We start from the raw sequence: 25,116 nt of genomic DNA, 5'->3' as shown, positions 1-25,116 counted from the left end.
ACACGTGTCGTGGGAAACAAGTAAAGGATCAAGAAGTGTTTTTGTGATTCCTTTTTTTACTAAAGTGGTTTCGAACTTTGAAAATCGAAAACAATTTTCGGTTATGTTTTTTATGTTTAGATTAATTAACTGAAATGGGCGTTTTTGTTTTGTCACGGGGTTGATGGAAATGAGAAACGATCAAGAAGTATTTTTGTGATTCTTTTTTTGCTTCAAGTGCTTCCAAACTTTCAAAACTGAAAACAACTCGGTCTTTTTGTTCTATCACAGGCGTTGAGGGAAACAAGAAATGACTCCAGAAGTATTTTTGTGATTCCTTTTTGTCTGAAGTGGTTTCAAACTTTAAAAATTGCAAGTAGTTTCCAAAAGTGTTTTTGTGTTTAGATCAATTAATCGAATTGGACCTTTCCGTTTTTAATTCAGAAGTAGATCTGAAAGTACTTTTGTAATTCCTTTTTGCCTATAATAGTTTCAAACTTTGGAAATTATTTCCGGAAGTAAATAGTTTCAAAATTGTTTACGGAAGTATTTTTATGTTTAGATCAATTAACTGGATTGGACCTTTTTTTTCAATCAAAGTGTCAGGGGAAATGAGAAATGAATCAAGAAGTGTTTTCATAATTCCTTTTTGCTTGAAATGGTTTTGATCATTGGAAATCTGAAAGTGTTTTTGCATTTAGATCATTAACCAAATTGGGTCTTTTCAGTCTATCGCAGGCTGAGGGAAACGAGACTCGCTACCTAATCATAATCGGTGGATTTAAAAATAATAATAATAATAATAATAATAATATATGGATTTGAAAATGTGGATCGATTGTCTAATTAATTTCTTTCAAAATGAGCATTTCCATGATCCAGCGGGTAATGTGTTGGTCTTGTCTCGACATTTGTCGTAGAGGTTGTAATGGAGAGCAAGCACCTACGGTGATCAAAAAAGTCATAATGGAGAGTCGGTCCCACCAATCCAAAGAGGAAACCACTAGTTGTATTGCACGCTTCAACATCCGGAGTTTCTCCCCTGTCATGCCTTGGCTCACATCCAATATCGTACCAGATCGATCGAGGCGCGGAAAGGGACGAATGAACCTATCGGTGATGCTTTCACCTTGAGAGCCACCATGTAGCTTCGATGCCTCTACTCTTTTGAGAGTAGGGATGTCTACGGCATCACGCTTACAATAACGCCACCAACTCTGGATCTCAATGTCGGTCGATGAAGGACTCTTCCATCAGTGTGGCTAGCAGATCGAGCACAAGGGGCAGCAAGGAGCCCATAAGACTCGTCCTCTCGTTCCACGTCCTCCATCTCCTCATTGTCACCGTAAGCTTTCTCATCCTTATCTTCATTAGTTGCTTCTGCTATAGGATGAACCACATGCCCCCTCCCTGGGTGGGCTTCGACACAAGTAGCAGTGGCTCATCGTTATCATAGACCTTAGCAATAACAACAATAATGACAGTAGCAACCACTTTGTTCTCCCCCAACCATCATTCCTCGCCCTTGTTAGTGTTTCAGCTGTCACCGTTGGTAGTTCTCCTATTCAAGTTCCAGTTCTTTGACTCTCCCACCGCCCCTTGCTCGATAGCGGGTGCATCATCTTCTTGTTGGTAGAGTGCAAATAGGGGAGACACGTTGCAGCAGGGAGAGGAGCAGATGGGGCAAGCGAGGCTGGCGTAGCTCCTGACAAAGGTTGCAATACAAGGTAAGTAGAAGGTGTGGGAGCGCTCCGCCATGAAGACTGATGTCTCTTGACTTGCTTTCACAAGCCTGATTAGGCAGTCGGTTTACGTTTTCAATTTCAAATATTATCAATTTTTTAAATTTAAATTTTATATCATTATATTAATAGTTTATTATGAGTCGATATATCACGTAAGTAGATTCTAATGTTTGTTAACTCATATTTGATGGAAAGGGTTTATATACTATATTTTTAAAAATATAAAGATTATTTTAGATATGAATAAACTATAAGCACTTAAAAGGTCCATCACGCTAAAATAAACCTTAATCTTTTCTTTTTTAGACTAAAGTCGTTCCGAATTTTAGATACGTTTTTATGTTTAGATCAATTAACTCAATTGAGGCTTTTCGTTCGATCACGAGCGGTGGGGGAAACGAGAAACAAATCAAAAAGTATTTTTATAATTCCTTTTTGCCTGAAGTGCTTCCGAACTTTGGAAATTGAAAACGATTTCTAGATGTGTTTTTGTGTTTAGATCAATTAATTTAATTGAGTCTTTTTGTTCTGTCATAGGTGTTGAGAGAAACAAGTTTCGACTTAGAAAGTATTTTTATGATTCCTTTTTACCTGAAGTGGTTCCGAAGTTTGAAATTGAAAATAGTTTCCGAAAGTATTTTTGTGTTTAGATCAATTAATCTAATTGGGCCTTTTCGTTTTGTTGTAGATGCCAAGGGAAATAAGAAACGGATGAAGAAGTACTTTTGTGATATTTTTTTGCCTAAAATAGTTTCGAACTTTGGAAATTAAAAATGATTTTGGAATCGTTTTTGTGTTTAGATCAATTAATCAAATTGAACATTTTAGTTCTGTCACGAGTCGAGGGAAACGAGAAACAGATCAAGAAGCATTTTTGTAATTCCTTTTTGCCTAAAATGGTTTCGAAGTTTGGAAATTGAAAATAGTTTCAGAGAGTGTTTTTACGTTTAGATCAATTAATTGAATTAGGTTTTTTCGTTCTATCGTAAGCCGAGGAAAAAGATAAAGAAGTACTTTTATAATTACTTTTTGACTATAGTGGTTTCAAACTTTGGAAATTAAAAATGTATTTTTTTATGTTTATATCAATTAATTTAAAAATAAATAATATTTCAAAATTGTAAACATATACATGTGAATAATTAAATAAATATATAAAATAATAATAAAAATTTAATTATCATAATTAAAAATTGTATGAATATATCATATGAAAAAATATGAAAAATTATAATTTATAATTTTTTTAAATTTCGTATGAAATCTTAAATTAGACTAATCAATCATATTTAATTATGCTAGCTCGTAAATAAACTAAACATTAGCACAATTAAATCTTTTAAAAATAAAATTGAACAAGTGAAACATTAGTCGAAGTTTGACTTCTGAGATTGATCGAATCTAAATCCAATTAAATAGTCAAAATATAATTAGAATTAAATCTGATCAAAATATTTGATTAAAATAAATTAAATTAATTAATTTTATAGTTGACGATATAAGTCAAAAATATTAAAATTTTGAAAGATAAGAGTATAATTTTATTGAAATATATAGTAAAAATATATGATTTTTCAAGGGCAAAACTATTAAGAAAATACAGGCTAAAATTAAAAAGAATCGAAAGGATAAAATAATCTTTTAATGATTGAAAACCTTATATATATATTTTTTCTTAGTTGCTATTCTAGCGGTAGTAGTCTGTCACCTTCGCATCACCTAGAATCGTCAAGGTTCAGGATCGTTCTTACGCGATCAACCAATGACCCCTACGATCGCCATGTTGTTCCATCATGCGGTTGTGCTCACATGTCGATCGACTATTCAACCGGTCATTGCGATATTCCACTACCCAAACTATGCTCATGCGCCAATCAACAACTCCCATGGTTGACGCAGCATTCCATCACACAATTGTGCTCACATTCCGATTATCATCGATCCCCATGATTACCACAACATGCAACTATCATAATGTGCCAACCGCGTAGCAGTTGGAAACCAAGATCGTTGGCATTTAGATGAGGTTGACTGTGATAAGCAAACAACTTACTGTAGCCACAATTCCACATAAGCAATCATACATAACTATCACCAGCTATTGCACCCCATCATTACCCGTTGATCATCGAAGGTCATTACCCTCAATAATACTATCACTAACAACTAATTAATGATAATAATGTATTAATCAAACACAAGAAACCCTACATCACCTACATACAGCCACCATGATAGATGAGATAAAAAAACAGATCGGCAACATGTACATACTCTTTAAATATTATACAATCAATAACATATTTCATAAACAGATTGTTCGAATATTATGCAACAATAACACATTTTCACAAGAAAAAAATACTAATAAATAGATTTAAATATAAAACAGATATGATATATCTTTACGATAAAAAATATTTAATTTTATAACATACTCTAATATAATTATATACATAAAAACTATAATTATATTATAATTATATAAAAATAATAATATTTAAACCAGAATCAAATAAATCAAGATTATATATATTTGAATGTCATTCAAAATTTTTTTATCAAACATGCAAACAAACAAGCGTTAGATACAAAAGCTACAACGATATTAATTTATAAAAAAAATATTTTTTTCTCTATTCTTATCCATCACAAGAACTATCATTCATAAGAACTAACTAAAGAAGATCGAAAATAAATATCTAAATATTTTTTATAAACAAAAACAGACGATTTATAATGATAATTAACAAAAAAATTTTCATCAAAATTGTCTCCAATGAATTATACCATAATTAAAATTTTAAATTTGATTTAATTACATATATAATATATTTTACCTAATTAAATAAATTAAATTTATAATATATTTATCTAATAAAATAAAATTATATAATTAGTTTGTGTTTATGGCTTTCTATGATCCGCCGTTTACAAAGAGATCACTCGAAGACACCATCATTCATACCACACAACAGAAGGTTCTAAATACATCCATTCGTTTCCAAATCTACCATTATCATCCAAGCTACGCTACGGATGATTTCCCTTGGGTGGCTTCACGATGAGGACGGGACATGTTGCGTGATGAGCACAGTAGTCGCTCACGCTGCCCAGGATTGCCCTGCGTCCAACAAAGGATCAAGGGTTTTTTTTTTGGTTGAGGCATTTCATCAAACACATTCTTTAAGCATCTCACCTCCTGATCTTACTTAGACCGCGACTCCCCACCACAAGGAGGTCGGCTTGCATTTGTTCCGCGAACTGGCATATCATCTCCTTTGGATCCCCATCTACGATGACCATTTCCGCTTCGACCTATGCAGAAACCAGTTGACGATAAAGTACACGACCTATGTGTAATTGATACAACGCGGAGACGATGACTTACTAGTTTGCTTCTGCAAACTTGCGTCGCTCTCTCGAGCAAATTGCGTGAGTTCTGCTCTTGCGCCCTTCTCACGGAGTCTATCACCGACGAGGTGGCATAAACGGCTGCAACAATGCAAGACATGTAATTCTTGGTCATAGTTTATTACTTCTCCCTGTAAACATGGTACTCTCTTGTACTGAAAAGAACAGAAAAAGAACGGTGATGGGGATCAGTCATGCATGGTCCAACTGGGTGCATGAAGTGCTGCAGTGGCTGCTGCGCGTGGATAAGGACGAGTCTGCCCAGCGATTCCGTCTTGTCCGGCACATCGCTGGCGGACGTGAAGAGATTATCGAGTGCCCATGACAGCGCATATAAGCTCCCTTCGGTCTCCTCTACCGCCACCAACACCTTCATCTTCTTATCCTCACCACCTCCCTCCGCCATCACCGGTGCTTGGCTCTCTTCCATGCCTCCCTCTCCCTTACCAGTCTCTTCGCTTCGCCCAACTTCAAAGCTCCGACTGCACCGTGGATTTTCTATATTGCAGTGGGGCCGGCGTGGACGGTGTCGTCGAGACTCTCGTGGAGAGGCGACACGGCCGCGGGTACGCGGCGGACATGCAGGAACATATCATTAAAGAAGACTGTGCCATGGATGGGATTAACTAAGAGCCAAAAAAATCTTAATCCTCCAAGATAATAATAATGGAACATCGAACTCGTCCGCATCTCCAATTCTGCCCACGTTATTATATCTTCCGTGGCTCGGCCAACTAGTTCGAGAGAAGGGGCGTTATCGTCATTCCGCCTATAAAATAGGTTCTGTAGCTAATAATCGGGTCCAATTTAACGACCCAATCCAGCTAATGGGCTTTCGGGCTCGTCCCTCTCTCTGACACACGTTGGTCAAAAGCCGGACCGCCTCCGCTGCGACGCATTCGTCCACAGGGCGGAAAATGATACGCCCAGTCATTTAACGCACCCACGTCGACCGTTTACTCTTCGTTACCCGAGGGCTAATACACGAAACTGACCTAACGGGTCACGTCACCAACCGCTTCCGTTCCTTCAATATCTACCGATGACTGGGTAAACGGAAACGCGGTATGGATAGTTGGGAGACACCAAAACGCGAACCCTATCATCGCCTCATCGATCAATAGAAATAGTGAGTGAGGGAAGGAAACGACCGACATGCGGTCTCCTTTCCCTCTTTGTCTCTCTCTCCTCCTTTCCTCCTTCCCTCTCTAGGGTTTCTCGATCGGTGCCCAAGTGGTAGCGTCGCCGGCCGCCATAGCCTGCAGCGGGGTCTCGGTGTCTGTCGCGGTCAATCGCACCCGTCCCCCCCTCGGCTCCAATCTCAAGGCGATTCGTTGGAGGTACTGCTTCGATTGCTTGTCCGTCTCCGATTCTTTTCCTTCCTGGCTCCCCCGTCGATTCGTTTCCGCCTTTGATTTCACTCCATCCGGGCTCGATTCGTTGCCTCGTGGTCGATCGATCGCTTGTTTGCCGTTATTTTTTTCCTTAATTCTCTGGTTTTCATGGTTTGTGCGGAACAGTGGTAATTCCCTTATAATCATGGGGCTTTGTCTGTAAAGATGCTGTCTTTCGTCCTCGTTGATTTGGGTTTGTCATCTGCGTCAATTTGTAGTTAAAGATGATGCATATGGTTTAGATATGAGATTGAGATAGACGTGCCCTTGACGAAATCTATTTTTGTTTGATTTGATGATGGAAAAATCTTATATTGGGGAATTTTATTAGATTTTTACCAATATTTGGCTATTCTTGATTGTTTTATTGCCTTGCTTCTGTTTTTAATTAAGTGAGGTATTGATTTAGGGTTTGATAATGGACGAGACTGCAAAGATGGAGAGCCATCTATCATCAGCTGCGGCTTTTGTGGAAGGAGGAATTCAGGATGCTTGTGATGATGCATGCAGCATCTGTCTGGAAGCCTTCTGTGAAAGTGATCCTTCGACGGTATGCTGTTATGTATAAATATGTATGTATGAATATACATCTATGTGGTTGGTTGTAATAATACTTCTTCTCTTTTTATTGATCTTTGTCATTGTTCTTCAGGTTACTGGTTGCAAGCATGAGTTCCATCTACAGTGCATTCTTGAATGGTACTTCTGTGTTTTACACTATGTGATTACCGTTTTTCCTGGGTCACTGAAGTTGTTTACTACGTGCTTTTTTTAGCATGTGGACAACACTCCAATAAGTTAGTTGAAGGAAACAACCTTATACTGTTAGACTCCAGCCATTTAAGGGAGTTATCTCATCTTATAGGATTGCTGGGGTGATTGGCCCAATTGTCTTGCGTGCATTTTCCCATAGTAATTAAATAAATTTGGCCATTTTATTGGCCTTTCTTATTGGATATTGGTTATTGTTGGGTGTTGTCAATGTCAGAAGCTAGTTTCTTGTGCAATATTCGTTATTATTATTATTATTATTATTATTATTATTATTGTTTTCCCTTGATATTTATTCATTGTTTCAAACACATTTCATCAATATTTCTTCAATTTATTCATGATTAGGTGCCAGAGAAGCTCTCAGTGTCCTATGTGTTGGCAGTCAATCAGTTTGAAGGATTCCACCAGGTTCACATAAATCAAATTAACCTTGCAGATTATGCTTAGTCTTCTGTTACAACTAAAAGGCTCTTTTTTACCTGATGTTGATTGTCTCAGCCAAGAACTATTGGAGGCTGTAGAGCGGGAAAGGAACATTAGACTTAACCATGCACGGACTACCACCATTTTTCATCATCCAGCACTTGGTGATTTCGAATTGCAGCATGTTGGTAGTTCCATAATGGTTTTGATATTTTTCTCCCATGATTTGTTGCCTTTATGAATGGAAAAGCTAATTTTTCATGCCTTGGATGATAATTTCTTTCTCTCCTATTTATTGCAGTTGCCAGTTGGTGGAAGTGATGCTGAACTCGAAGAGCGTATTATTCAGCACTTAGCTGCTGCTGCTGCCATGGGAAGAGCTCACCACATTGCTAGAAGAGAAGGACGGGTCAGATCAGGTTCTCATGGTCGCCCACAGTATCTGGTTTTCTCTACAAATTCAAACACCCCTTCTGTGGGCTCGGTATCTGCCTCATCTGCTCCAATAGGAGAAAATGAATTAGCTCCTGCAATAATTGCTGCTGATTCATCAGCTACTATAACTACTCCAGGAGAGGAACCTGCTGAAGTGACAAATGTTAGCCCAGCTCATGCTAGCCAGGTTCCTTTCTTGACGCCAGGTAGCAGCAGTAATCCACAAAGGTCCAGTATATCTAGTCCCAGGTGCAGTTTAGGATTGTATATTTGTAAATGTCTTGTATTGTTCACTTTTTGGTATAAGATTGTTCTGATCACTACTTTGTATTCAGGACACCTGCACAATCATCTCCGGTTAGCCAAGAACCAGGACCATCAGACTTCCAATCCTTCTCAGAGACTCTGAAATCTCGCCTTAATGCTGTGTCAATGAGGTACTCTGAAGCTCATCTGTTGTTTTTGGTATTCTGAAAATGTATATGCTGATTGTATCCCTTACATTTTCTTGCAATTAGGTACAAGGAATCTATTGCTAAGAGCACCCGAGGATGGAGGGAGCGGCTGTTTTCACGTAATAGTACTGTGGCAGATATTGGTTCTGAAGTCAGGAGAGAAGTTAATGCTGGAATTGCTACTGTGTCACGGATGATGGAACGCTTGGACACGAGGGAAACTAGAAGAATGTCTGGTGTGTCTGCTCCACCAAGTGATGAAGTGCACTCAGTTATGGAACCAACTAACGAGGGTGTTACTGCCAATCATGCTAACACTCATCCAAACAATAGTACTACGCCATCTTCTTGCATTGCAAGTTCAGGTCCCAATTAAGTTATGTCACAATTTCTGATGGTCGAACATGCTGCAGTTCCAAAATTAAAGGTATATACATATTGTTCTCCTTTTACATTGTTGATCCAGTTTGTCATAAACATAAGATAATTTATTGAAATTAACAATACCTTGCACATAGAATTGTTTCTGGCCTGGGCTTGTCTCAGTTAGGCTTAATACTAAAGCTGGCCAGACAATTTGACTGAAGCGAATACCATCCTTGGATTGGCTACTTTGTGTTGGTGACCAATGGGGTGGATGGTGCTGGATCTTCATCTCATAGAATGGAGGTTCACTGATGCTTCATGTACCAATGTATTAAAACTGGAGAGATAAAAAATGCTTGGTTTAGGTTGTAGTGATTGCCAGAGTTATCAGAACATTATGATTCCATTTAGAAATGAGGATTCAGATATGTCACATTGATCTACCAAACATAGATTTAGCAAGAAAAGAAAAATCGACTCTCAGGATCATTTTTTTCCTTTGTTTTGAAAGTTTCACCTGAGTGATATCAGATTTCTCATCCTTTTTTCCCTTTTCACTTCGAATATCTATATGTTGCTGACAAGAAGTTCATAGAAACAAAGTTTCTACTATCAGCCATGCAACTGTAGAATTTTGTTGATAATTTATTCTTTGTTGATCATTTTTTAGCCCTGATATGTTCCCACGAAACCAATCAATCACAGGTTAAATTTTTAATTTCATGTGCATACATTGTAACTCAGAAGTTGCTGATACATGTTGTGATGGTCTTGCTTTTTGGTATGATAATATGACCTGTCAAGTGTGAACCTTCAATATTTTCTTCAGATCGCCCTCCTTTTGATTTGGTTTTCTTTTTCTTAGCAAGAAATGTGATAAATAAATTGGCCTAATGTCAGTATTCAAGTCCTTAATACATGTATTATTAGAGAACTGTTAACTTTGGTTTCTATGGTATCATCAGGCCGTCAAAAGTACACTGTGGAAGCTACAGGTGCTATGCTTGGGAAGGTCCTAGCATTTGTTAGAAAGTAGGACAAGAGCATAAAGGAGACCACTTCAAAATCTATTTGGATTTGATATGTTTGCTATCAGCTGTGTAAAGCTGCTGTTGATAGAGAAACTCTTTGACAGTAATAATGTGTACAATACTCTAGGCGCAAGGTTATGATGCAGTATTCTGACAAAAACCAAGCTTTTCTATGTTTGGATGTAATAGCCTTGTTGATGATCTGCTGAATCAAACTACTAGATTGTCTTGCAGTTTTACTAATTACCAACCCTCCAAAAGCCCCATAGATGTCATTGTTTTCTTCGGCTCAGGTGGAGCGAGGGGATGATTTTGGGGATCGGAATGCCAACCCTGTTGTTACCTCGATCACCCTCTCATTGAATTGTGTTGGTCATTGTTCTTAATTTGCATCGTATGCTTGTTTGATGGATGCATTATTTAATGTTTAGCATGATGGGCAAAGGGTTGATTGCGGAGCATCAGTTGCTCCACCTTCCTCTTATCAAGTGTGGCACACGGTTGCAATAGTATTAGTACCGCATCGTCATCTACGAATCTTAATATGATATGTGGCAACTCGGTCCATCTTAATAATGTACATACCAGTAATCTTCTGTGTTTTATATATTTCATTCTATGTTAGCTTGTTATGCTTCTAGTAATAAATAATTGAGATCTGGTTCTCATATACGTAAGAATGGATGGTTGGGATCATTTAAGCTAACATTCATTTCCTTTTTCCGTTTTTGGATTGCATGGCTTTGTATAAGCTACGACTTACGCGTCACGGTGGAAACCCAGCGGATTCAGGTGCCAAATGCATGTATGGTAGAGCAGTCAAATGTATGTTTATAATATATCTATATAAATATGCATACCGTGTCATCCATATCCTCTTTTCTCCGATAGGTTCAGACAAACAGGTGGATTCAGGTTGAGGATTGCAATAAGCGTGTTTCTTTTTGGGGAAAAAATCCCATTTAATGGGACACTCATGAAGATTCTCTCTTTCTCCCTTATCATAGTCCGATCGATCGGTATGTGGGTCTCCTTCACAGGTAGTGTTTTTAATACCTGTCACATACCAAGACATTGTTCACTCGGAGAGGCTAACGAGCTCAAAGTCGAGCACCAAATTGGTACCGACAATACGGTGTGGGGTGGCTATTTGAGTAGTTCGTCGACGGAACATCTGTCTCGACTGAAATGTAAGTCACTGTAAGTTAGTAGAATACGTCACTTGGAATTTACTGCGCCGAACACAAGTAGAAGTGAATAAGGGCCACTAATCCCAGAAATAACGAGTAGATCAAGTGCAGCAGAACCAAATTCGATGTGCTTTGAGATCCGTGCCAACAACAAGATCCAGAGGGCGCCTCATCGAAACCGCAAGGAGAGATGGGGCCCGCTCCCTGAACCGCGTTCAAGTTGATGTACCGGAGATTCTCCTGCCCCTAGGCGGACCTGCCAAGTAGCCTCGGAGCGAGGTGGAAATGACCTCGCTTGTGGGCCCCGGTTGTTAAAGCTAGCAACTATCATCCCTTCACTTTCGTTCTAAGAATTGGCCAATGAGATAAAGCAAAGTGTTCTGGGTACAAACTCCGGGTCCAAAATTTTGCGTATCCGACTCGACTGAGGTCCACCGCTCAAGTGCCGAGGAATACGTATACGGCCGTATCCCGTATGCATACGGCCGCGCCGTCGTATGCGGTTCTTCTGGTTCGGTCCTCCTTCCCCCCATTTCTTCTCGCTTCGCCCCCCCACCACCCTATATCTGCTCTCCTTGCGAACCCAGAGCCGAATCCTTCTCTTCTTCACGCCCCCAGTCCCTCTTCCCCTCTTCATCCAAGCCCTCTTCGTGTTGGAGATTCGACCGCTTCGTCCCATGGCGGCGTACGAGGGCGGCGGCGGGATCGGGGGGAAGTTCCCGAAGCGCCCCTTCCGGCGGGCCCCCGCGACTCCGTACGAGCGGCCTCCTGCTGCCGTGCGGCCCGCTCGCGGCCACCCCGCGGAGTCTCGGGGAAACGGGTGGCTGTCCAAGCTCGTGGACCCCGCCTCCCGGATCATCGCCTGGAGCGCCTCCCGCCTCTTCTCCTCCTCCGTTTTCCAGAAGCGGCTAGGTCCTCCACCGGCTGCTGCGTCACGTATGGTCCTTCCCCTTTTTACTTGCTCTTTTCCTTGGTTGCCTCGTCCTCAGATCTCACGATTAGGGTTCTTGTTTTTAGGGTTTTTGTTCGGATTTTGCTGTTTTCTTGGATTTGTAGTGTTTTTGTTCATTGTGATTGACCAGCAAGTTTCCTTTTTTCTTAGAAGTCCCTGTTCTGGATGCAAACCGTCTTCTTTGTTCGGGTACTTGATCTCTTGCATTATGCTTCGATCACCTTGGAACTTGGTGGCGTTGTTGTATCAACAAAGATGGAATTTTTGAAGAAATATGGATTGCCAAGTCCTCGTTTAGCTTTTAGGATATTTTGGTAGCTTCTATTAGCGTACTCTGTAGAGTTCTTTTTGTATGTATACGGTACATGGACTGCGCGATTTTTGCTTGATGAAAGTTCGCAAACATGTTCTCCTTGGTCTTATATGTTTCTGACTTAGGTTATTTTGCAAGACTAGTACCGTTTTCTTGTAGTATCCTATTAAGCGGCTGGCTTTTCAGTAACCTTGTCTTGTTTCTTTTATGCCTCTGATGCTCTACCTCTCGCTTATGATAGCCCATGTAGGTTCTAGTATGTCATTATATTTCATTGCCAATTCTACGTTTGAGCCTTTTTTTGGTTCTCTGGAGAATCTGCAGTTTCTTTATCATCATTTTCTGTTCTCATTTTCATGATAAATTCTAATTTCCAAGCTGTTACAAGACGTGTTTTTTGTGGGGGCATCAAACAATTTTCACAGATATATGTCAATTTAACTAGAGTCAACTTAGTACTTAGTTTTGCTGTGAAAACTATGTACAGCCCAGGTGTAGAAACTAGCTCATATAATCATAGAAAGAGAATTCTGCTTAGTTCGTGCAGCCAATGGTCGTTATACTTGGATCTGGTTAGACTTCTGTCTCTGATGTATATCTCTGGGTGTGTTGTGATGAACTAAGTGAACAATTTCACAAGATCATGTTTGACTAACTGCTTCAACTGGAGAATTACCTGTATGGAAAATTCATCAGTTCATCAATTCATCATATGATGTTCGATGCATATGCTGACTTAATTTTTCATCATGCTTTAGTCTATAACTAGTCACTCTCGACATAAGTCTTCGCTTGCTACTAAATTTTTAAAAGAGTTGCCTTGTGGAAAATGATAGGCATATTCTACAGTTTAACTGAATAGGAATCTTCTCTATGATCTGGACTTGAGTAAGAAAATGAATGTAAAAATTACCTTGGTTGTGGTGAACTTTGTCCTTAAGAGACAGTAGCTACAATGAAGGAACCATTTATTAAGATGGGTTGTGTCCAGAATGCTTTTCTAGCAATTGTTGACAAACCTTGACTTCCTTTATAAAAAGTATGTCATTGAGTTAGAAGGATGGTCCAATTGCATTTGGCATCATTGGTTCAATCCATAATAAGGACAAATATGGTAAAAGCAGAGAGAAAAGACAGATTCCTATAAAATACATAATTATTGATAGGAATTCAAGGCCTAAGCAAACTATGCAATCCCAATATACTGCAATTCTTGTGTTAATGGAATTGCAAACTGTGATAATCTTAAAAACTATACATACCATGCAAGTTGTGTGATTTTGGTCAGGTCAATACCTGTGATATGCCAATTTGGACTCATTTGGTAATCGAATATCTGATCTCGAAGTAGCTTCAATTGGGCAACCTCTGTTATGAAATAACTTTTGACCCAAAGGCTAAACTGCAATATCTGCGGTTTGGTAGTCTTCTCTGCATCTATATAGGATTTTAATTATGAGTCATCTGTCAGATAAGGCATGATTAGGTTGAGGTGATAACTTTAGCTTTAACTATGTGTCATTCGGTTCACTCGTTAGTCTTATTAATCACATCAACTTATGTTCAAATTGGTCAGATCGTGGACCTTGAACCTGAATAGACTTTTGAATCAAGATGAACACGAGTCCATCTGCCTCTGCCTGAAGCTTGGAAAAATCAATTTGAAGCGCTTCCCCCTTTTTTCTTTCGGCCAATGTCTTCTCGTGCCTTCTCTCTGTGTTTGATCCTAATATACTTCTATCTTCTGAAGATTATAATTGTACTGTACTTTTTGTGTATTGTCATTGCATACTTTCATATTGCAAAAAGAAATATTCTGACTTTACTTCTGGAATGTGCAAATTATTGTCATTTGTTTACCTGAATATTATAAAGAGAATAAGTATTTTTTTCATCAAAATATTCTACTTACAATCTAAGCCTTTTCTCCTTCATGTGGAGTCTAATAAAGTCAAATTTAAAACTGAGAATGTTCTAATCTTATGATGTACTAGAAAAAAGGTGTTAAGTCTAAAGGCCAAAGTAAACCAATGTGACAACTAGTAAGCACATCTTCAACCCAAATTTTACTGATGCTCTCTGTATTGTATCTTCTTTCATGGTGGTGGAACGAAGCTGTTTATAATTACTTTTGGTATTAAAGTTCAGTTCTAATGAATGATTTATTGCTGTTGACGATTGTGAATGCCAATATTTTAAAGGAGAAAGATAATAAATGCTTCCATGTTTATTTTTTTGGTTTCATTATTGTGAGTTGCAAGGATAGGTTCTATACTGTTCTTAGTGCTTACATTTGTCATCTTTGTTCATCTATATTATTCATCCATCCCAAGGTATCATTTCCAGCATTTCTGTGGGGCAGGCCATACACATTAAGTGCATCCTGTACATGTATTATAATTGAGTTACTAATAGATACTCATCTGTCTCTTCTGTTGTTTTGGTTCCATGCCTCCTGAATAGAACTCTAGGTAAAGAAGGAGAGAATGCAAGGTCACCAGATGTTCTTTGTGGTTTTTCATTGGTTTAACTGTTTGAGTACTTTATTTTTATAAGACGAAGGGGATCTATTGAATTGAAAGCTTTCAGCACCGAAAACGTCTATTTTGATAGATACCCATAGCATGTTGATCAGTAAAATGCTTGTAGATGGCATTCTTCATTCTAGGCTGATATGATCTATGTAACAAGCTTTTACCCAGTGGTAGTTATTTCATTCCTGAAATAACGGTAATAGTTAGTTGCTTTAGTGATTCTGTTATCTTCTATATGCATTTTGGATTTAGAGGGTCATTCTTGATTTTATCTACACTGATAGTTGATTTCCACATATTTTAAATGTTAATTTGTTGTTTTTATGATTTTTGATTTATTCTTTTTTATGTTGTCATCATATAATACTTTGTATCTTGCATTTTTCCATTAAGCTAGCTGGAAAAGATATACATATTTAGTGTCCTCCATAGCCGCAATATGCATATGATGTTCTATTTCAACAAATTTATTGTCAAATGCATTTTGTTTTTGCAGAAGCAACTGCTAAATCTATGGAAGAAGTCTCCGAAGAACATTGTACTGTAAGAAAATTAAACAACTCGATTTTTTAGATATTAATTGAAATATTTTTTTGTACTAACCCACGTTTTTTGTTGCAATATTTTCATTAGCATTTTATGATTAAATTTAAGCTTGTTTCCAATTAGTTTTGATCTATATCTCTTCTGTCAAGAGTTGTTGTAAAGAATGTTAAATTCTCTTGTCATTAAATAAGTAGCTTTGACGTCATGATTATGACCACTTGCTTTGATTTTTTTCAGTTTGCCTTTAAGGTTCTTTTTGAGTAATAGCAATTGCTTTACCAAGCTTTAGTTATGATGTGCTGTATTAGGTTAAAAAATTTTCCTCCGACTTTCCACCAACATATTCAATGTGCAAAACTAACATCTTTGTGTTTCCTTAATACTAAATTTTCCATGTACTTTGAGATGTGTTCGATGTGGCCTTGTTTTTGTTGTTTCTTCAAGTCACTTGTCTTTATTGGATATAACCATACATGCGTGTGCAGTGATCGTTGATCTCCTTGTGGGCTATATGCTACTAAGTGTGGTGTCACCAGGGTTTTGAATTTTATTGCATGAGGGCATGCCAGTGACGTGTGTACCAACCATAATAAATTGGCACTGGTTGGCACATGTTGGCATGCCCTTGGCACAGGTCAGCACAGTACGGAACAGCACCACTTGCAGCTGAACTTCATGATTTTGATGAAGTGGATAGGATATTTTTTAATACAACTTTTTAGTGATTGGTGTAATTGTTGAATTTTGCATCTTTGAGTTCATTTCAGTTGTTATGCGCTTATGCTTCATATGATAAATTTTAGTTGCTACTTGCTGTTCAGAATGCATGGTTACTAAGTAGCTTTTTTTTGTTAAATTGACATCGATTTGTGAAATTGAGCTTCTGGATCTTTCTGCATAACATATTATCTTTTGTTGTATTTTCTTCAATAACCTGTTATGTTCTATGACTTTACAAAGTTTTATTTACAGAAATCATTGCAAGAAGTGCAAGAACAACATCTTAATGTTGGAAATAATATAAATAGTTGTCCTAATGCTGGTGGCGCTCAACATGGAACCAATTCTTGTGTTGATGGAGTTCTTGATCTTGAGCAACTACTGAAGCAGAAAACTTTTACGAGGAAAGTATCTGCAATTTGGAACTGTCATTAAACACAGTTTGTTCATATTTTGGTGGAAGTAATTACTTTCAAAGTTCATTCATGTTGTTGCTAGATGCTGTGTGAATTATAAGGAATGATATCTCTCATGATACAACCACCACCATGTATCAATATCACTCTCATTTGACAAATGCATTTAATGATCTATTTAGTGATACAACATTTGTTGTTATCCTAATTTTATATTCACAAGTATGAAAGCATAACCAACCTAATTATCATAACTATTTTCTTCATATTGTACTCTATGAACTTCTCCTGTCTGTTGTTTTCTCCTGTTATTCTTACAAAAATTAGTCACTAATATGACAGGATTGAGTTTGATCGCATGACTCAATTGTTACGTTCAAGAACTGTAGAGCCAAGTACACCAGAAGTGGCTGTCAATTCTGGGAATAAAGAAATGGCAAATGTTCTATATCAAGCAAATAACAAGCAGCAGTGTGCTATTGAACCAACTCGTATACAACCGGCATCAAGTTATTATAAAAACGATAAGGAAGTTGTTTCAGAACAAGAAAAAAGGGGCATCATTGGGTTAAATGGAAATGATGCAACTCCAGTCAATTTGATTGTAAGATATTTGTTCTTTGCTTCTCTTTCTAGGCACATGTCATAATCAATGCAAAGGATCATTTGAAATGCTGAAGCTGAAGCTTGTTTTGATTATTTCATCTGCTGCTGCAAACAACTTGCACTTTGTTGTGAATTCATGCTGCCTAGGTATTTTGTTTTGAAAATGCCATCCAGTTAAATTGAATCCTTCTGTAGTAGTCACAGATATGATGGACATATGGGAACGCTGCAGAAAATACGGATATGATCAAGAATATCAAGTCGCTCGCTTATTTTGCAGTCTGCTGGACACTTTTTTTTTGCCATAGTCTTATTTCCTTCTCAATTCTTACTTGCATGATTTGTGATTTTCTTTCTAAAATTTTCAAATTTAAAAGTTTATTGATTCTTCCTAAAGATGTAATTAATTGTGCATGTGCTTTTACTTGTTAACTAGTCTTGTATGGTTCACAACAAGCTTTTCTAGTCCAGTACTGCATTGGAGAACAATGTTAGATTGTTTCATGCTCTATAAATGCAAACCGTAGCTTTAAAAAGGGCTTCTTAACTTTAACTGAACATAAGTCAAAATAAATCATTTGGTAGGTTAATTTTTCCCATTTCAAATTGATATTCAGTTCAAGTGAACCATGTATGAATAACTAATTTTAGCTGTTAATCTGAAGCTGTAGTTATCTTGCATTACAGGTTCCCAAGGAAGAAGCTGCCTTACCAACAGAAATTGCTAAGGCATATATGAGTTCAAGGCCTTTTAAAGTATCTCCTGCAAATCTAAGTGGGCAAAATAAATTATTTCGTGAAGATAAAGCTTTGCCAAGTGGTACACCATATGGAAATAAAATTTCTGATCGTCCAATGGCATTGAGATCTGCAGTCTGCATTTCTGGACCTCCTGAAACTAAACCGAGCAGCTATATAAGTCCAAAACTAAATGGCAGATCAGCAATTTATAAGATGTCTCGTTCTCCATACTTCAAGCCCCATTTGATGGTAGGCATAGATGCCACTTTATTCATATTTCTTATTTGTGTCACTGAGAAATATTGTGTCCCATTTCATAGAATCTTATTTGCTGTTGCTTTAGGGTGACAAGTTGTTGATGGATGGCTATGGTGGCCCCTCTTCATCAAGTCAATCAATGTCCACAAATATTATACATCCTGGTGGCAGACAGGTATCAGTCTTTTGCAGATATTGCTTGCATTTTGATGGCTTGTAGTAGCTAGCAAAGTTTTGGAATGCAGACCTGATGCTAATATATGTGCCCTATCAAATGGGTACATTACAGTCAGTACACCAAAAACAATAATTGTTTGATAGTAGTACTTGGTCAGTTTGCTGTGGTAGTGGTATACTGCTATCCAATCGGATTGGTACTTCTTGGCAGTACAATCGGTATACCATGAAGCTTCAAACATGATTTTTGGTTTGATTAGTGATTTTTTTCATGGTAGAGATCAATAGCAAGATAAATCCATGTCACCATCAGCCCAATAGTTGGTCCTTTACAGCTTGCTATTTGATCTTACAACAACTACACTTTCAAATCCTCTTCTGTAACCAAAACAAGAACACTTTACTCTTTTCATTTTGTTGTTTGGGTGAATTACTATTGTATTTTAGGTAAAAAATGTCATGTTATAAAGCAGTAGGTTCTACATGCAGACACTGAATTTTGTTAATATTGTAATGATTAACTGTTACCATTGATATGCTAGCAAATACACCTGGGTCGTGGCTGTCTCCTAGTAATTTTGTGGCCTGACATTCATGTTCATATCTTATATGTCATATAACTACAATTTGTTGGTCGTGTTCAATAAATTAATATAGGTACTTCTTTCTGTATTACCTGGCAGATGCTAAAAAGGAGGAGCTCAGTTTTGGATGATGATATTGGATCCGTTGGTCCAACTCGTAGGACTCGACAAAAGTCTAATTTGATGTCTCCATTGAAAAGCTCATACACATCAGTGGGACATTTTCTGCCTTCTTCCTCAACTCATGTTGATCGAGGTTCTATAATTCCTAGGCAAAAGCTTTACCACCTGAATGAACAGAAGAACAATCATGCAGAGTCACAAGCTTCAGAAAATGGTGGGATGCCTATTGTTCCTGTTCCACTGCAGTCCAGTGAGATGGCTAGGAAAATATTACAGCAGCTTGATAAACTGGCCCCATCTCCAAAAGAGAAATCATCTAAACTGAAAATTGATACCAATGACTCGCCACATATGTTAACTCAGAACATGCTGGGTGGGCAGGCTCTCAAAAGCATGGAGGAAATTGATACATCTAAATTTTTGAATGTGCAAGTGAATGGCAGTTTGGAAGCTGCCAGTGATTCACACCAAGAAGGATATGCCATCTCTCATAAGAAAGACGAGACTGAAGAAAATGCCTACACAAAGCATGCTGTTAAAGGGGTTCAAGTTATATCTACAGCCTCTATTCTCAAGAAACCTAATTTAGTTGGCACAGAGGCCAAGCCTACTGTGACAACGGCTAATGTTGCTGTTGTTCCAGGTGCCGCTACTATTTTCACACGAAAGAAACCTTCCTTTCAGATGAGTGCTCCTGAGGTACATAACCATTACTGTATTCTGAATAAATTTCATGTGATTATTTCTGAATGTATTTGGGTAATCCATATCAGAGGATAACAATATGTTTTGTGCCTTATCTCTTTGTGTTTAAGGATCTCGACATGTTGGATGATGACAGTTATAATATAAAGAATTCTTCTAGTCCAGCTATTATTGTTGATAATAAATCAGAGTCAATCTCGGAGGTCGAGACTACACATGTTGCAAAAACTAATTTGGAGAAATCTGTAGAATCTTCCTCTATTGGTATGCATGTGTCTACAGCGATATTGGACAGAGATCCCCATAAGATCAACAATTGTTCAGGTGCTGATAAAATGGATGGATTCCCTTTTCCTGCTGTACCTGCTTCCAATTCTTTCAAATTACCATCAGTTTGTCCTATGTTAGTCACATCACTTGAGAAATCAGCTACACAGACTGAGGAAGTTTCTGCTTCTACAAGTAAAATTGTCTTGAATACTCATTCATTTGGATCTCCTTCAACTTTTGCTGATTCTAGTGTCTCGAAATTTGCTGTGAGGTTAGTCTTCATTTTTATCATTCAGAGTTTGTCTTCTTAAGCAACGTTCATTTTTTGTTACATCAATATCTGAAAGTTCATATAACACAGCAAGCAAATATTTCCAATGTTAAGCACATTGGGTAATGATCATAACTTTTGAACTCATTGAGTAATGATCATAACTTTTGAACTTGTTTTCTTCCTAAATCCTTTTGGTCACATTTGAAAGCATTGAAGAAACAAGGTTACTAATATAATTGATGGGCCACAAAGCTTTGTTCGATTGGTATGGCAACATAATGCCCTTAAAATAGATAGAGGGTACATGAGACAACTAACCATTTTAAGTCTGGGAATAGGTCATTCTAGCCAGTTGAATTGTTCCCAGTTGAAGGTTTTAGAAGGATTTTACAAGAAAAGGATCAAATTACCCATGATCCTCTTAGTTTCATGGGGAAGATGGAATAAAATGGTCAGTTAAATGGATTTTCTTGGGAAATCATAACAAAATTTACTTTTACGTAACTGAGCAGTGAGGTCAGGAATTCTCCATGCTATGTTTCTAGTTTTCAATTATTAGACTATGCTGACCATATCGTGCTTATCTGACTTCATAATGATGAAACACTAGCTACTTCTGGAGAAGTATTTTATTGCCTAGATTTATTCTGTATTATTGACATTATCGTATATTGCTCGAAAGGATTCTTTGTTTTGCCTCCTTATATGGTTGAGTTGGTGGTGTTATTACTATTATACTGTTTTAGTGGTCATTCTTGTCTTGAATCTTCTTATATATCTCTGACAAAATTTGTCATCTGCAAGCACTTATTTTATTCATGCCTTTGTTTTTTGTTTGCAAGGAAGAAAAAAGTTACTGTTGTGTTCTTGCTGTACATGATGTTGGCTGAGTATATTTACAGTTATTAAGTTCCTATTTTTAATTATTGGAAAATTAATAATAGAAAATTATTACAAAACTAAAACATATCTGAGGATGTAGTATTGTTTAACCATGCTATCGATTTCCTTCTACATTTATGTTTTTTCTATTTGTAACTATTATGTAGAGTCTGTAGCTTCTAACTCAGACTATATGGTTGGTGTTTAGTAATGCTACCACAACAGATGTATTAGAAGGCTCAAATTCAGGCGAAGTTGGTAAAACCATGAAAGGTGGAGACTCGTTCAATGCATGTGGAAGTGCTGCATCCTCAGGCTTGTCAACTTTAACTAGCTCAGGCATAAACGTTTTTGGAGTTTCAACAACTTCTAAACTAAATGATGAAGCTGCTTCTTTGACCTCAACCACATCTTTGGTTCCTGATGCTTCAGTCATGGCATCGGATTCTTCGTGTCCATCAGGTTTCTCTACCAGCATCAGCACGATGCCTAGTCCTTCAATTGCTGTCTCACATGCTGCACCTGCTTTGTCGACGATCTCCTCATTCCAGTTCAATACTTGTGGTTCTCTTGGTGCTTCTAGTCCAGTTATTTCGTCAACAGAAAAATGTGGGCCAGCCAACTTGATTGAGTCTGATAAGTCGTCCACTTTCAGCATAAGCAGCTCCGCCACTCTGGGTACATCTGCTGCAACATCAGTATCTGTGAGCATGATCAATAGCTCATCTGCTCTGCCCGTATCACCGTTGTTTAGTACAGCCAGTGATTTTTTGGCTGGGGCGACGTCTTCGTCTTTCTCAACTTCATCGTCTGGACTCTTCAGTTTTGGTGCATCATCACAGTCTAGTGGTGCCAACTCATTGATTTTTAGTAACAATCCTCAAAACTTGACAAAATCTGGTGACACAGCTGGATCTACTTTTAGCACTCAGCTAGCAGTGTCTGGAACAGGGATGTCAAATCCGTTGCCAAGCTCATCTGGTACATTTGGTTCATCAACTCCGGTGCCAATATTTGGTTCAAGTGGCACTTCCTCATCAGGTTCTGCAAGCTCATCGTTTGGTTTCTCAACTGCTACCAAACCTCTTTGTTCAAGTTCTAGCTTCTCTTTTTCCTCTGTTACTGGATCATCTTCCAACTCCGGCAGCATTAGTACATTTGTGCCAGCAACAAATTTTGGTTCGAGTTCCAGCTTTCCTTTTTCCGGTGCTACTGTTTCCTCTCTAGGTGCTGGCAACAGCAACTCCCTTGTATCAACTCCACCTTTTGGTTCAAGCAGCTTTTCCTTTTCAACAGGCGGTACTTTGTCGACCAAGTTTGGTGACAACAATTCCACTGTAGGAGGTACAGGCATTGCCTTGTTCAGTTCCAGTTCCCAATCATCCCAGTCATCAGTGTCTGGCTCCACTTTTGGCTCGACAACTTCTGCCCCAGCTACAGGGTTTCCATTTGCATCAGCTCCTTCAGGAAGTTCACCTTTCACGTTTGGTGCGTCAGTGCCAGCATTTTCATTCACTTCAATTGGAAACACAAATTCATCAACTTCTTCTGCACAGCCTGTGTTTGGAGTGCCAAATCAGATAGCTAGTTTGAATTCACCTGGAAATGATCAGATGAATGTTGAGGATAGCATGGCTGATGATCCTGCCCAGTCCTCTATTCCTCCAGCAGCGACATTTGGACAGCCCAATTTACTTGCATCCTCGAACTTCATGTTCGGTGCCCCAGCTGCTCCTGGTGGGCTATCAACCTTTCAATTTGGCAGCCAGCAGAATAGTTTCATTCCTCAGAGCCAGTCTCCATTCCAACAGTCTGGAAATGCAGATTTTGCAGGAGGAAGCTTTTCTTTGGGAAGTAGCGGGGGTGAGAAATCTGGTCGAAGAATTGTGAGAGTAAGACGAGATAAGCACAGGAAAAAGTAAGAAGAGCTAAAAAAATGATATAATTAAGATGCATTTGCGGCTCTTGCTTGTTAGATTTTGCTTATTATTTGATAGCAAAGAATTCTTAAGGAAAGAAGTGCTATATGTCTCCGCCAAAGTGCATGATCTCTGGAATGTGGGCGAATTGTCCTTGGCATTGAAATTTCAGAACACTTGAGACTTCACCCTTTTCTTTAGCATATTATGGTTTTCCAGCTTTCTTCAGCCTATATTGTTGCAGTTTTGGTTTAGTGGTAGACAGCATGCAGGACTGTTGCACTTTGGACTGTTGTCAAGGATAAGCTTCTGCTGTTGGTATGCTTGTATTAATAATTGTATTGTTGAAGTCCCAACATAATTTTTGATGTAATCTGTATCACATCCTGGCAATTTTGGCTTGTGAGAATTGAAGATTTGTAGTCTTATTTTAGATTCTATGATTACTATTGAACGAATGTTATGTTTTTGCCAAAAGATTCACATGGTCTACTGTCTCTGGCATCATCACCCGTCAAACAGCAACAAAAGCAAATAAAGTTGTATTTTTTATTTGCAAGGGCTTGACAAATTAATTCATTTTGAATTTCTAGGTTCAATCTTTATTCTTGTGCATATTCTGTTGAAGGCTTATTTTAAAATTTCACAAAGCATAGCTAAGTTGAAGGATAACCTGTTGTGTTCTTATCATCATCATAGTTGATTTTTTTTGTTTGGATAGATAGCTTTCAGAAAGATCATCATTTTTGGTGCTAATTCATGCATACATGTCTTTTAGTTAGCTATGCTTTGTGAAGATACAATTCATGCTATGGTTTTACTATTAGGATTCCTGGTATTTTTAATTTGCATTTGGTTATGGTGGATGAGAATATGTGTGTCTTCTACAGTAAAGTATTAGGGTATGGATGGCACAAACTAACTTGGATTGAATCGATTATATGAAGCTAGTTTTGCAAGCCTTAGTGAATGAACCATGACATCTGGATAGTCCTGTACAACCATGAATTTTGTTGGAGACATCCAAGATATGTTAATCAGATGTTAAGTGACAATTGAAACAATGTACTGAGAAGTCAACATTCTGTTTCATGTGGCTTCATTACAGGCACCTGTTTTGGAGATAGAAGTTCAAAATATATTTTGTTGTTCCTCTCTTTTCTGTCTGATTGCCAAATATGACTCATGCTGTTTCGCATGTCGATATCTATCAACACTTCAATGATCAAGTTTGTCAGATGCTGGATATGTCACAGGTTTAATTATTCCGAGTTTGTGTGAAACTGATTGACATTATAGCTGGTAGTATGTATTTGCGCCTGTAAAAGGCTGAATTTCCTTATTTTTGTAACATATAGCTGAAACTGTGAATCTGAGCATGATCTGTGCAAAGCTTCTTGTTCCATGGACCAGAAGACTTCATTCTGTTACTCTAATTGCTCCTGCATCAAGGTACATGAAGTATAGTGAGATGGGAGCATCTTGATCTCTTCCTTGCACAAGGCCTGTGTGATCAATTTCCTGTTGTTGTGGCTAAAATTACTTGAACATCTTGTCATCTTGCCTGCCTGCTGGAGTTGGCTGTTGCAATCATAAGTTGGAAGACCATGTTCAGGTTTGATGGTTCTGATTTTGTGTGATTGGCTATTGAAATTTGGAGGTGGTGGCATTTAGTTGACTGTATAATCAAGATTCCAGGTTCTTTTCCATCCAAATTGTAATTGTTTCATTTACCTGAAGGATGAATCTTATGAGACCCTGGTGATATCTGAATCAAGATCTGTGATGCCCTGAGCAATAATTTCCTCTCTCTCAAAGGGATTGTATTGCTAACTATAATTAATACTTGTTCAATGTCATGCTGATGTGATGGAAAAATATTGTATGCTA

At 38.0% G+C, this 25,116-nt stretch overlaps 2 protein-coding genes and 1 long non-coding RNA gene across 6 annotated transcripts; 2 read left to right on the top strand and 1 right to left on the bottom strand.

Moving 5' to 3' along the window:
* Positions 1-4,642: 4,642 nt before the first annotated feature.
* On the bottom strand, positions 4,643-5,686 carry LOC103976373 (uncharacterized). The gene is made up of 3 exons (XR_010494328.1): positions 5,116-5,686; positions 4,924-5,042; positions 4,643-4,848 (listed from the first exon to the last, which is right to left on the bottom strand). It is a non-coding gene; the product is annotated as an uncharacterized LOC103976373 (long non-coding RNA).
* A 523-nt stretch (positions 5,687-6,209) lies between these two features.
* On the top strand, positions 6,210-10,259 carry LOC103975997 (E3 ubiquitin-protein ligase RHF2A). Of its 4 annotated transcripts, none has more exons than XM_018822557.2 (9): positions 6,210-6,478; positions 6,942-7,082; positions 7,185-7,231; positions 7,652-7,714; positions 7,805-7,931; positions 8,031-8,392; positions 8,500-8,601; positions 8,683-9,046; positions 9,951-10,259. In XM_018822557.2, the coding sequence occupies exons 2-8, from the start codon at positions 6,951-6,953 to the stop codon at positions 8,993-8,995; spliced, it is 1,146 nt and encodes a 381-aa protein (XP_018678102.1). In that variant the 5' UTR covers positions 6,210-6,478; positions 6,942-6,950; the 3' UTR covers positions 8,996-9,046; positions 9,951-10,259. The 4 variants fall into 4 exon arrangements, with proteins under 4 accessions (XP_018678102.1, XP_064995952.1, XP_018678101.1 ...); XM_065139880.1 differs by having other exon boundaries at positions 6,212-6,478; positions 6,942-7,104; positions 8,031-8,413; XM_018822556.2 differs by having other exon boundaries at positions 6,213-6,478; positions 8,031-8,413.
* A 1,501-nt stretch (positions 10,260-11,760) lies between these two features.
* On the top strand, positions 11,761-23,778 carry LOC135631407 (nuclear pore complex protein NUP1-like). Its single transcript, XM_065139066.1, has 9 exons — positions 11,761-12,142; positions 15,502-15,548; positions 16,524-16,677; positions 17,032-17,291; positions 17,981-18,283; positions 18,378-18,467; positions 19,153-19,875; positions 19,992-20,422; positions 21,516-23,778. The coding sequence occupies exons 1-9, from the start codon at positions 11,884-11,886 to the stop codon at positions 23,227-23,229; spliced, it is 3,981 nt and encodes a 1,326-aa protein (XP_064995138.1). The 5' UTR covers positions 11,761-11,883; the 3' UTR covers positions 23,230-23,778.
* The last annotated feature ends 1,338 nt before the right edge of the window (positions 23,779-25,116 follow it).

Source organism: Musa acuminata, chromosome BXJ3-2 (genome assembly GCF_036884655.1).
Source record: "Musa acuminata AAA Group cultivar baxijiao chromosome BXJ3-2, Cavendish_Baxijiao_AAA, whole genome shotgun sequence".
In the NCBI taxonomy this organism is placed as follows: domain Eukaryota; kingdom Viridiplantae; phylum Streptophyta; class Magnoliopsida; order Zingiberales; family Musaceae; genus Musa; species Musa acuminata.
Note: the sequence above shows the minus strand (reverse complement) of the source record. Positions and strands in the feature narration are given on the sequence as shown.

Bases quoted from the DNA above. Each gene is read 5' to 3' on its own strand.
- LOC135631407 (XM_065139066.1), top strand. From the start codon at position 11,884: ATGGCGGCGTACGAGGGCGGCGGCGGGATCGGGGGGAAGTTCCCGAAG. The intron at 16,678-17,031 runs AAGTATCTGCAA...AATATGACAGGA, and splicing joins GCAGAAAACTTTTACGAGGA to TTGAGTTTGATCGCATGACT. The intron at 18,284-18,377 runs GTAGGCATAGAT...CTGTTGCTTTAG, and splicing joins ACTTCAAGCCCCATTTGATG to GGTGACAAGTTGTTGATGGA.
- LOC103975997 (XM_018822556.2), top strand. From the start codon at position 6,951: ATGGACGAGACTGCAAAGATGGAGAGCCATCTATCATCAGCTGCGGCT. The intron at 7,232-7,651 runs GTACTTCTGTGT...ATTCATGATTAG, and splicing joins CTACAGTGCATTCTTGAATG to GTGCCAGAGAAGCTCTCAGT. The intron at 7,715-7,804 runs GTTCACATAAAT...TGATTGTCTCAG, and splicing joins AGTTTGAAGGATTCCACCAG to CCAAGAACTATTGGAGGCTG.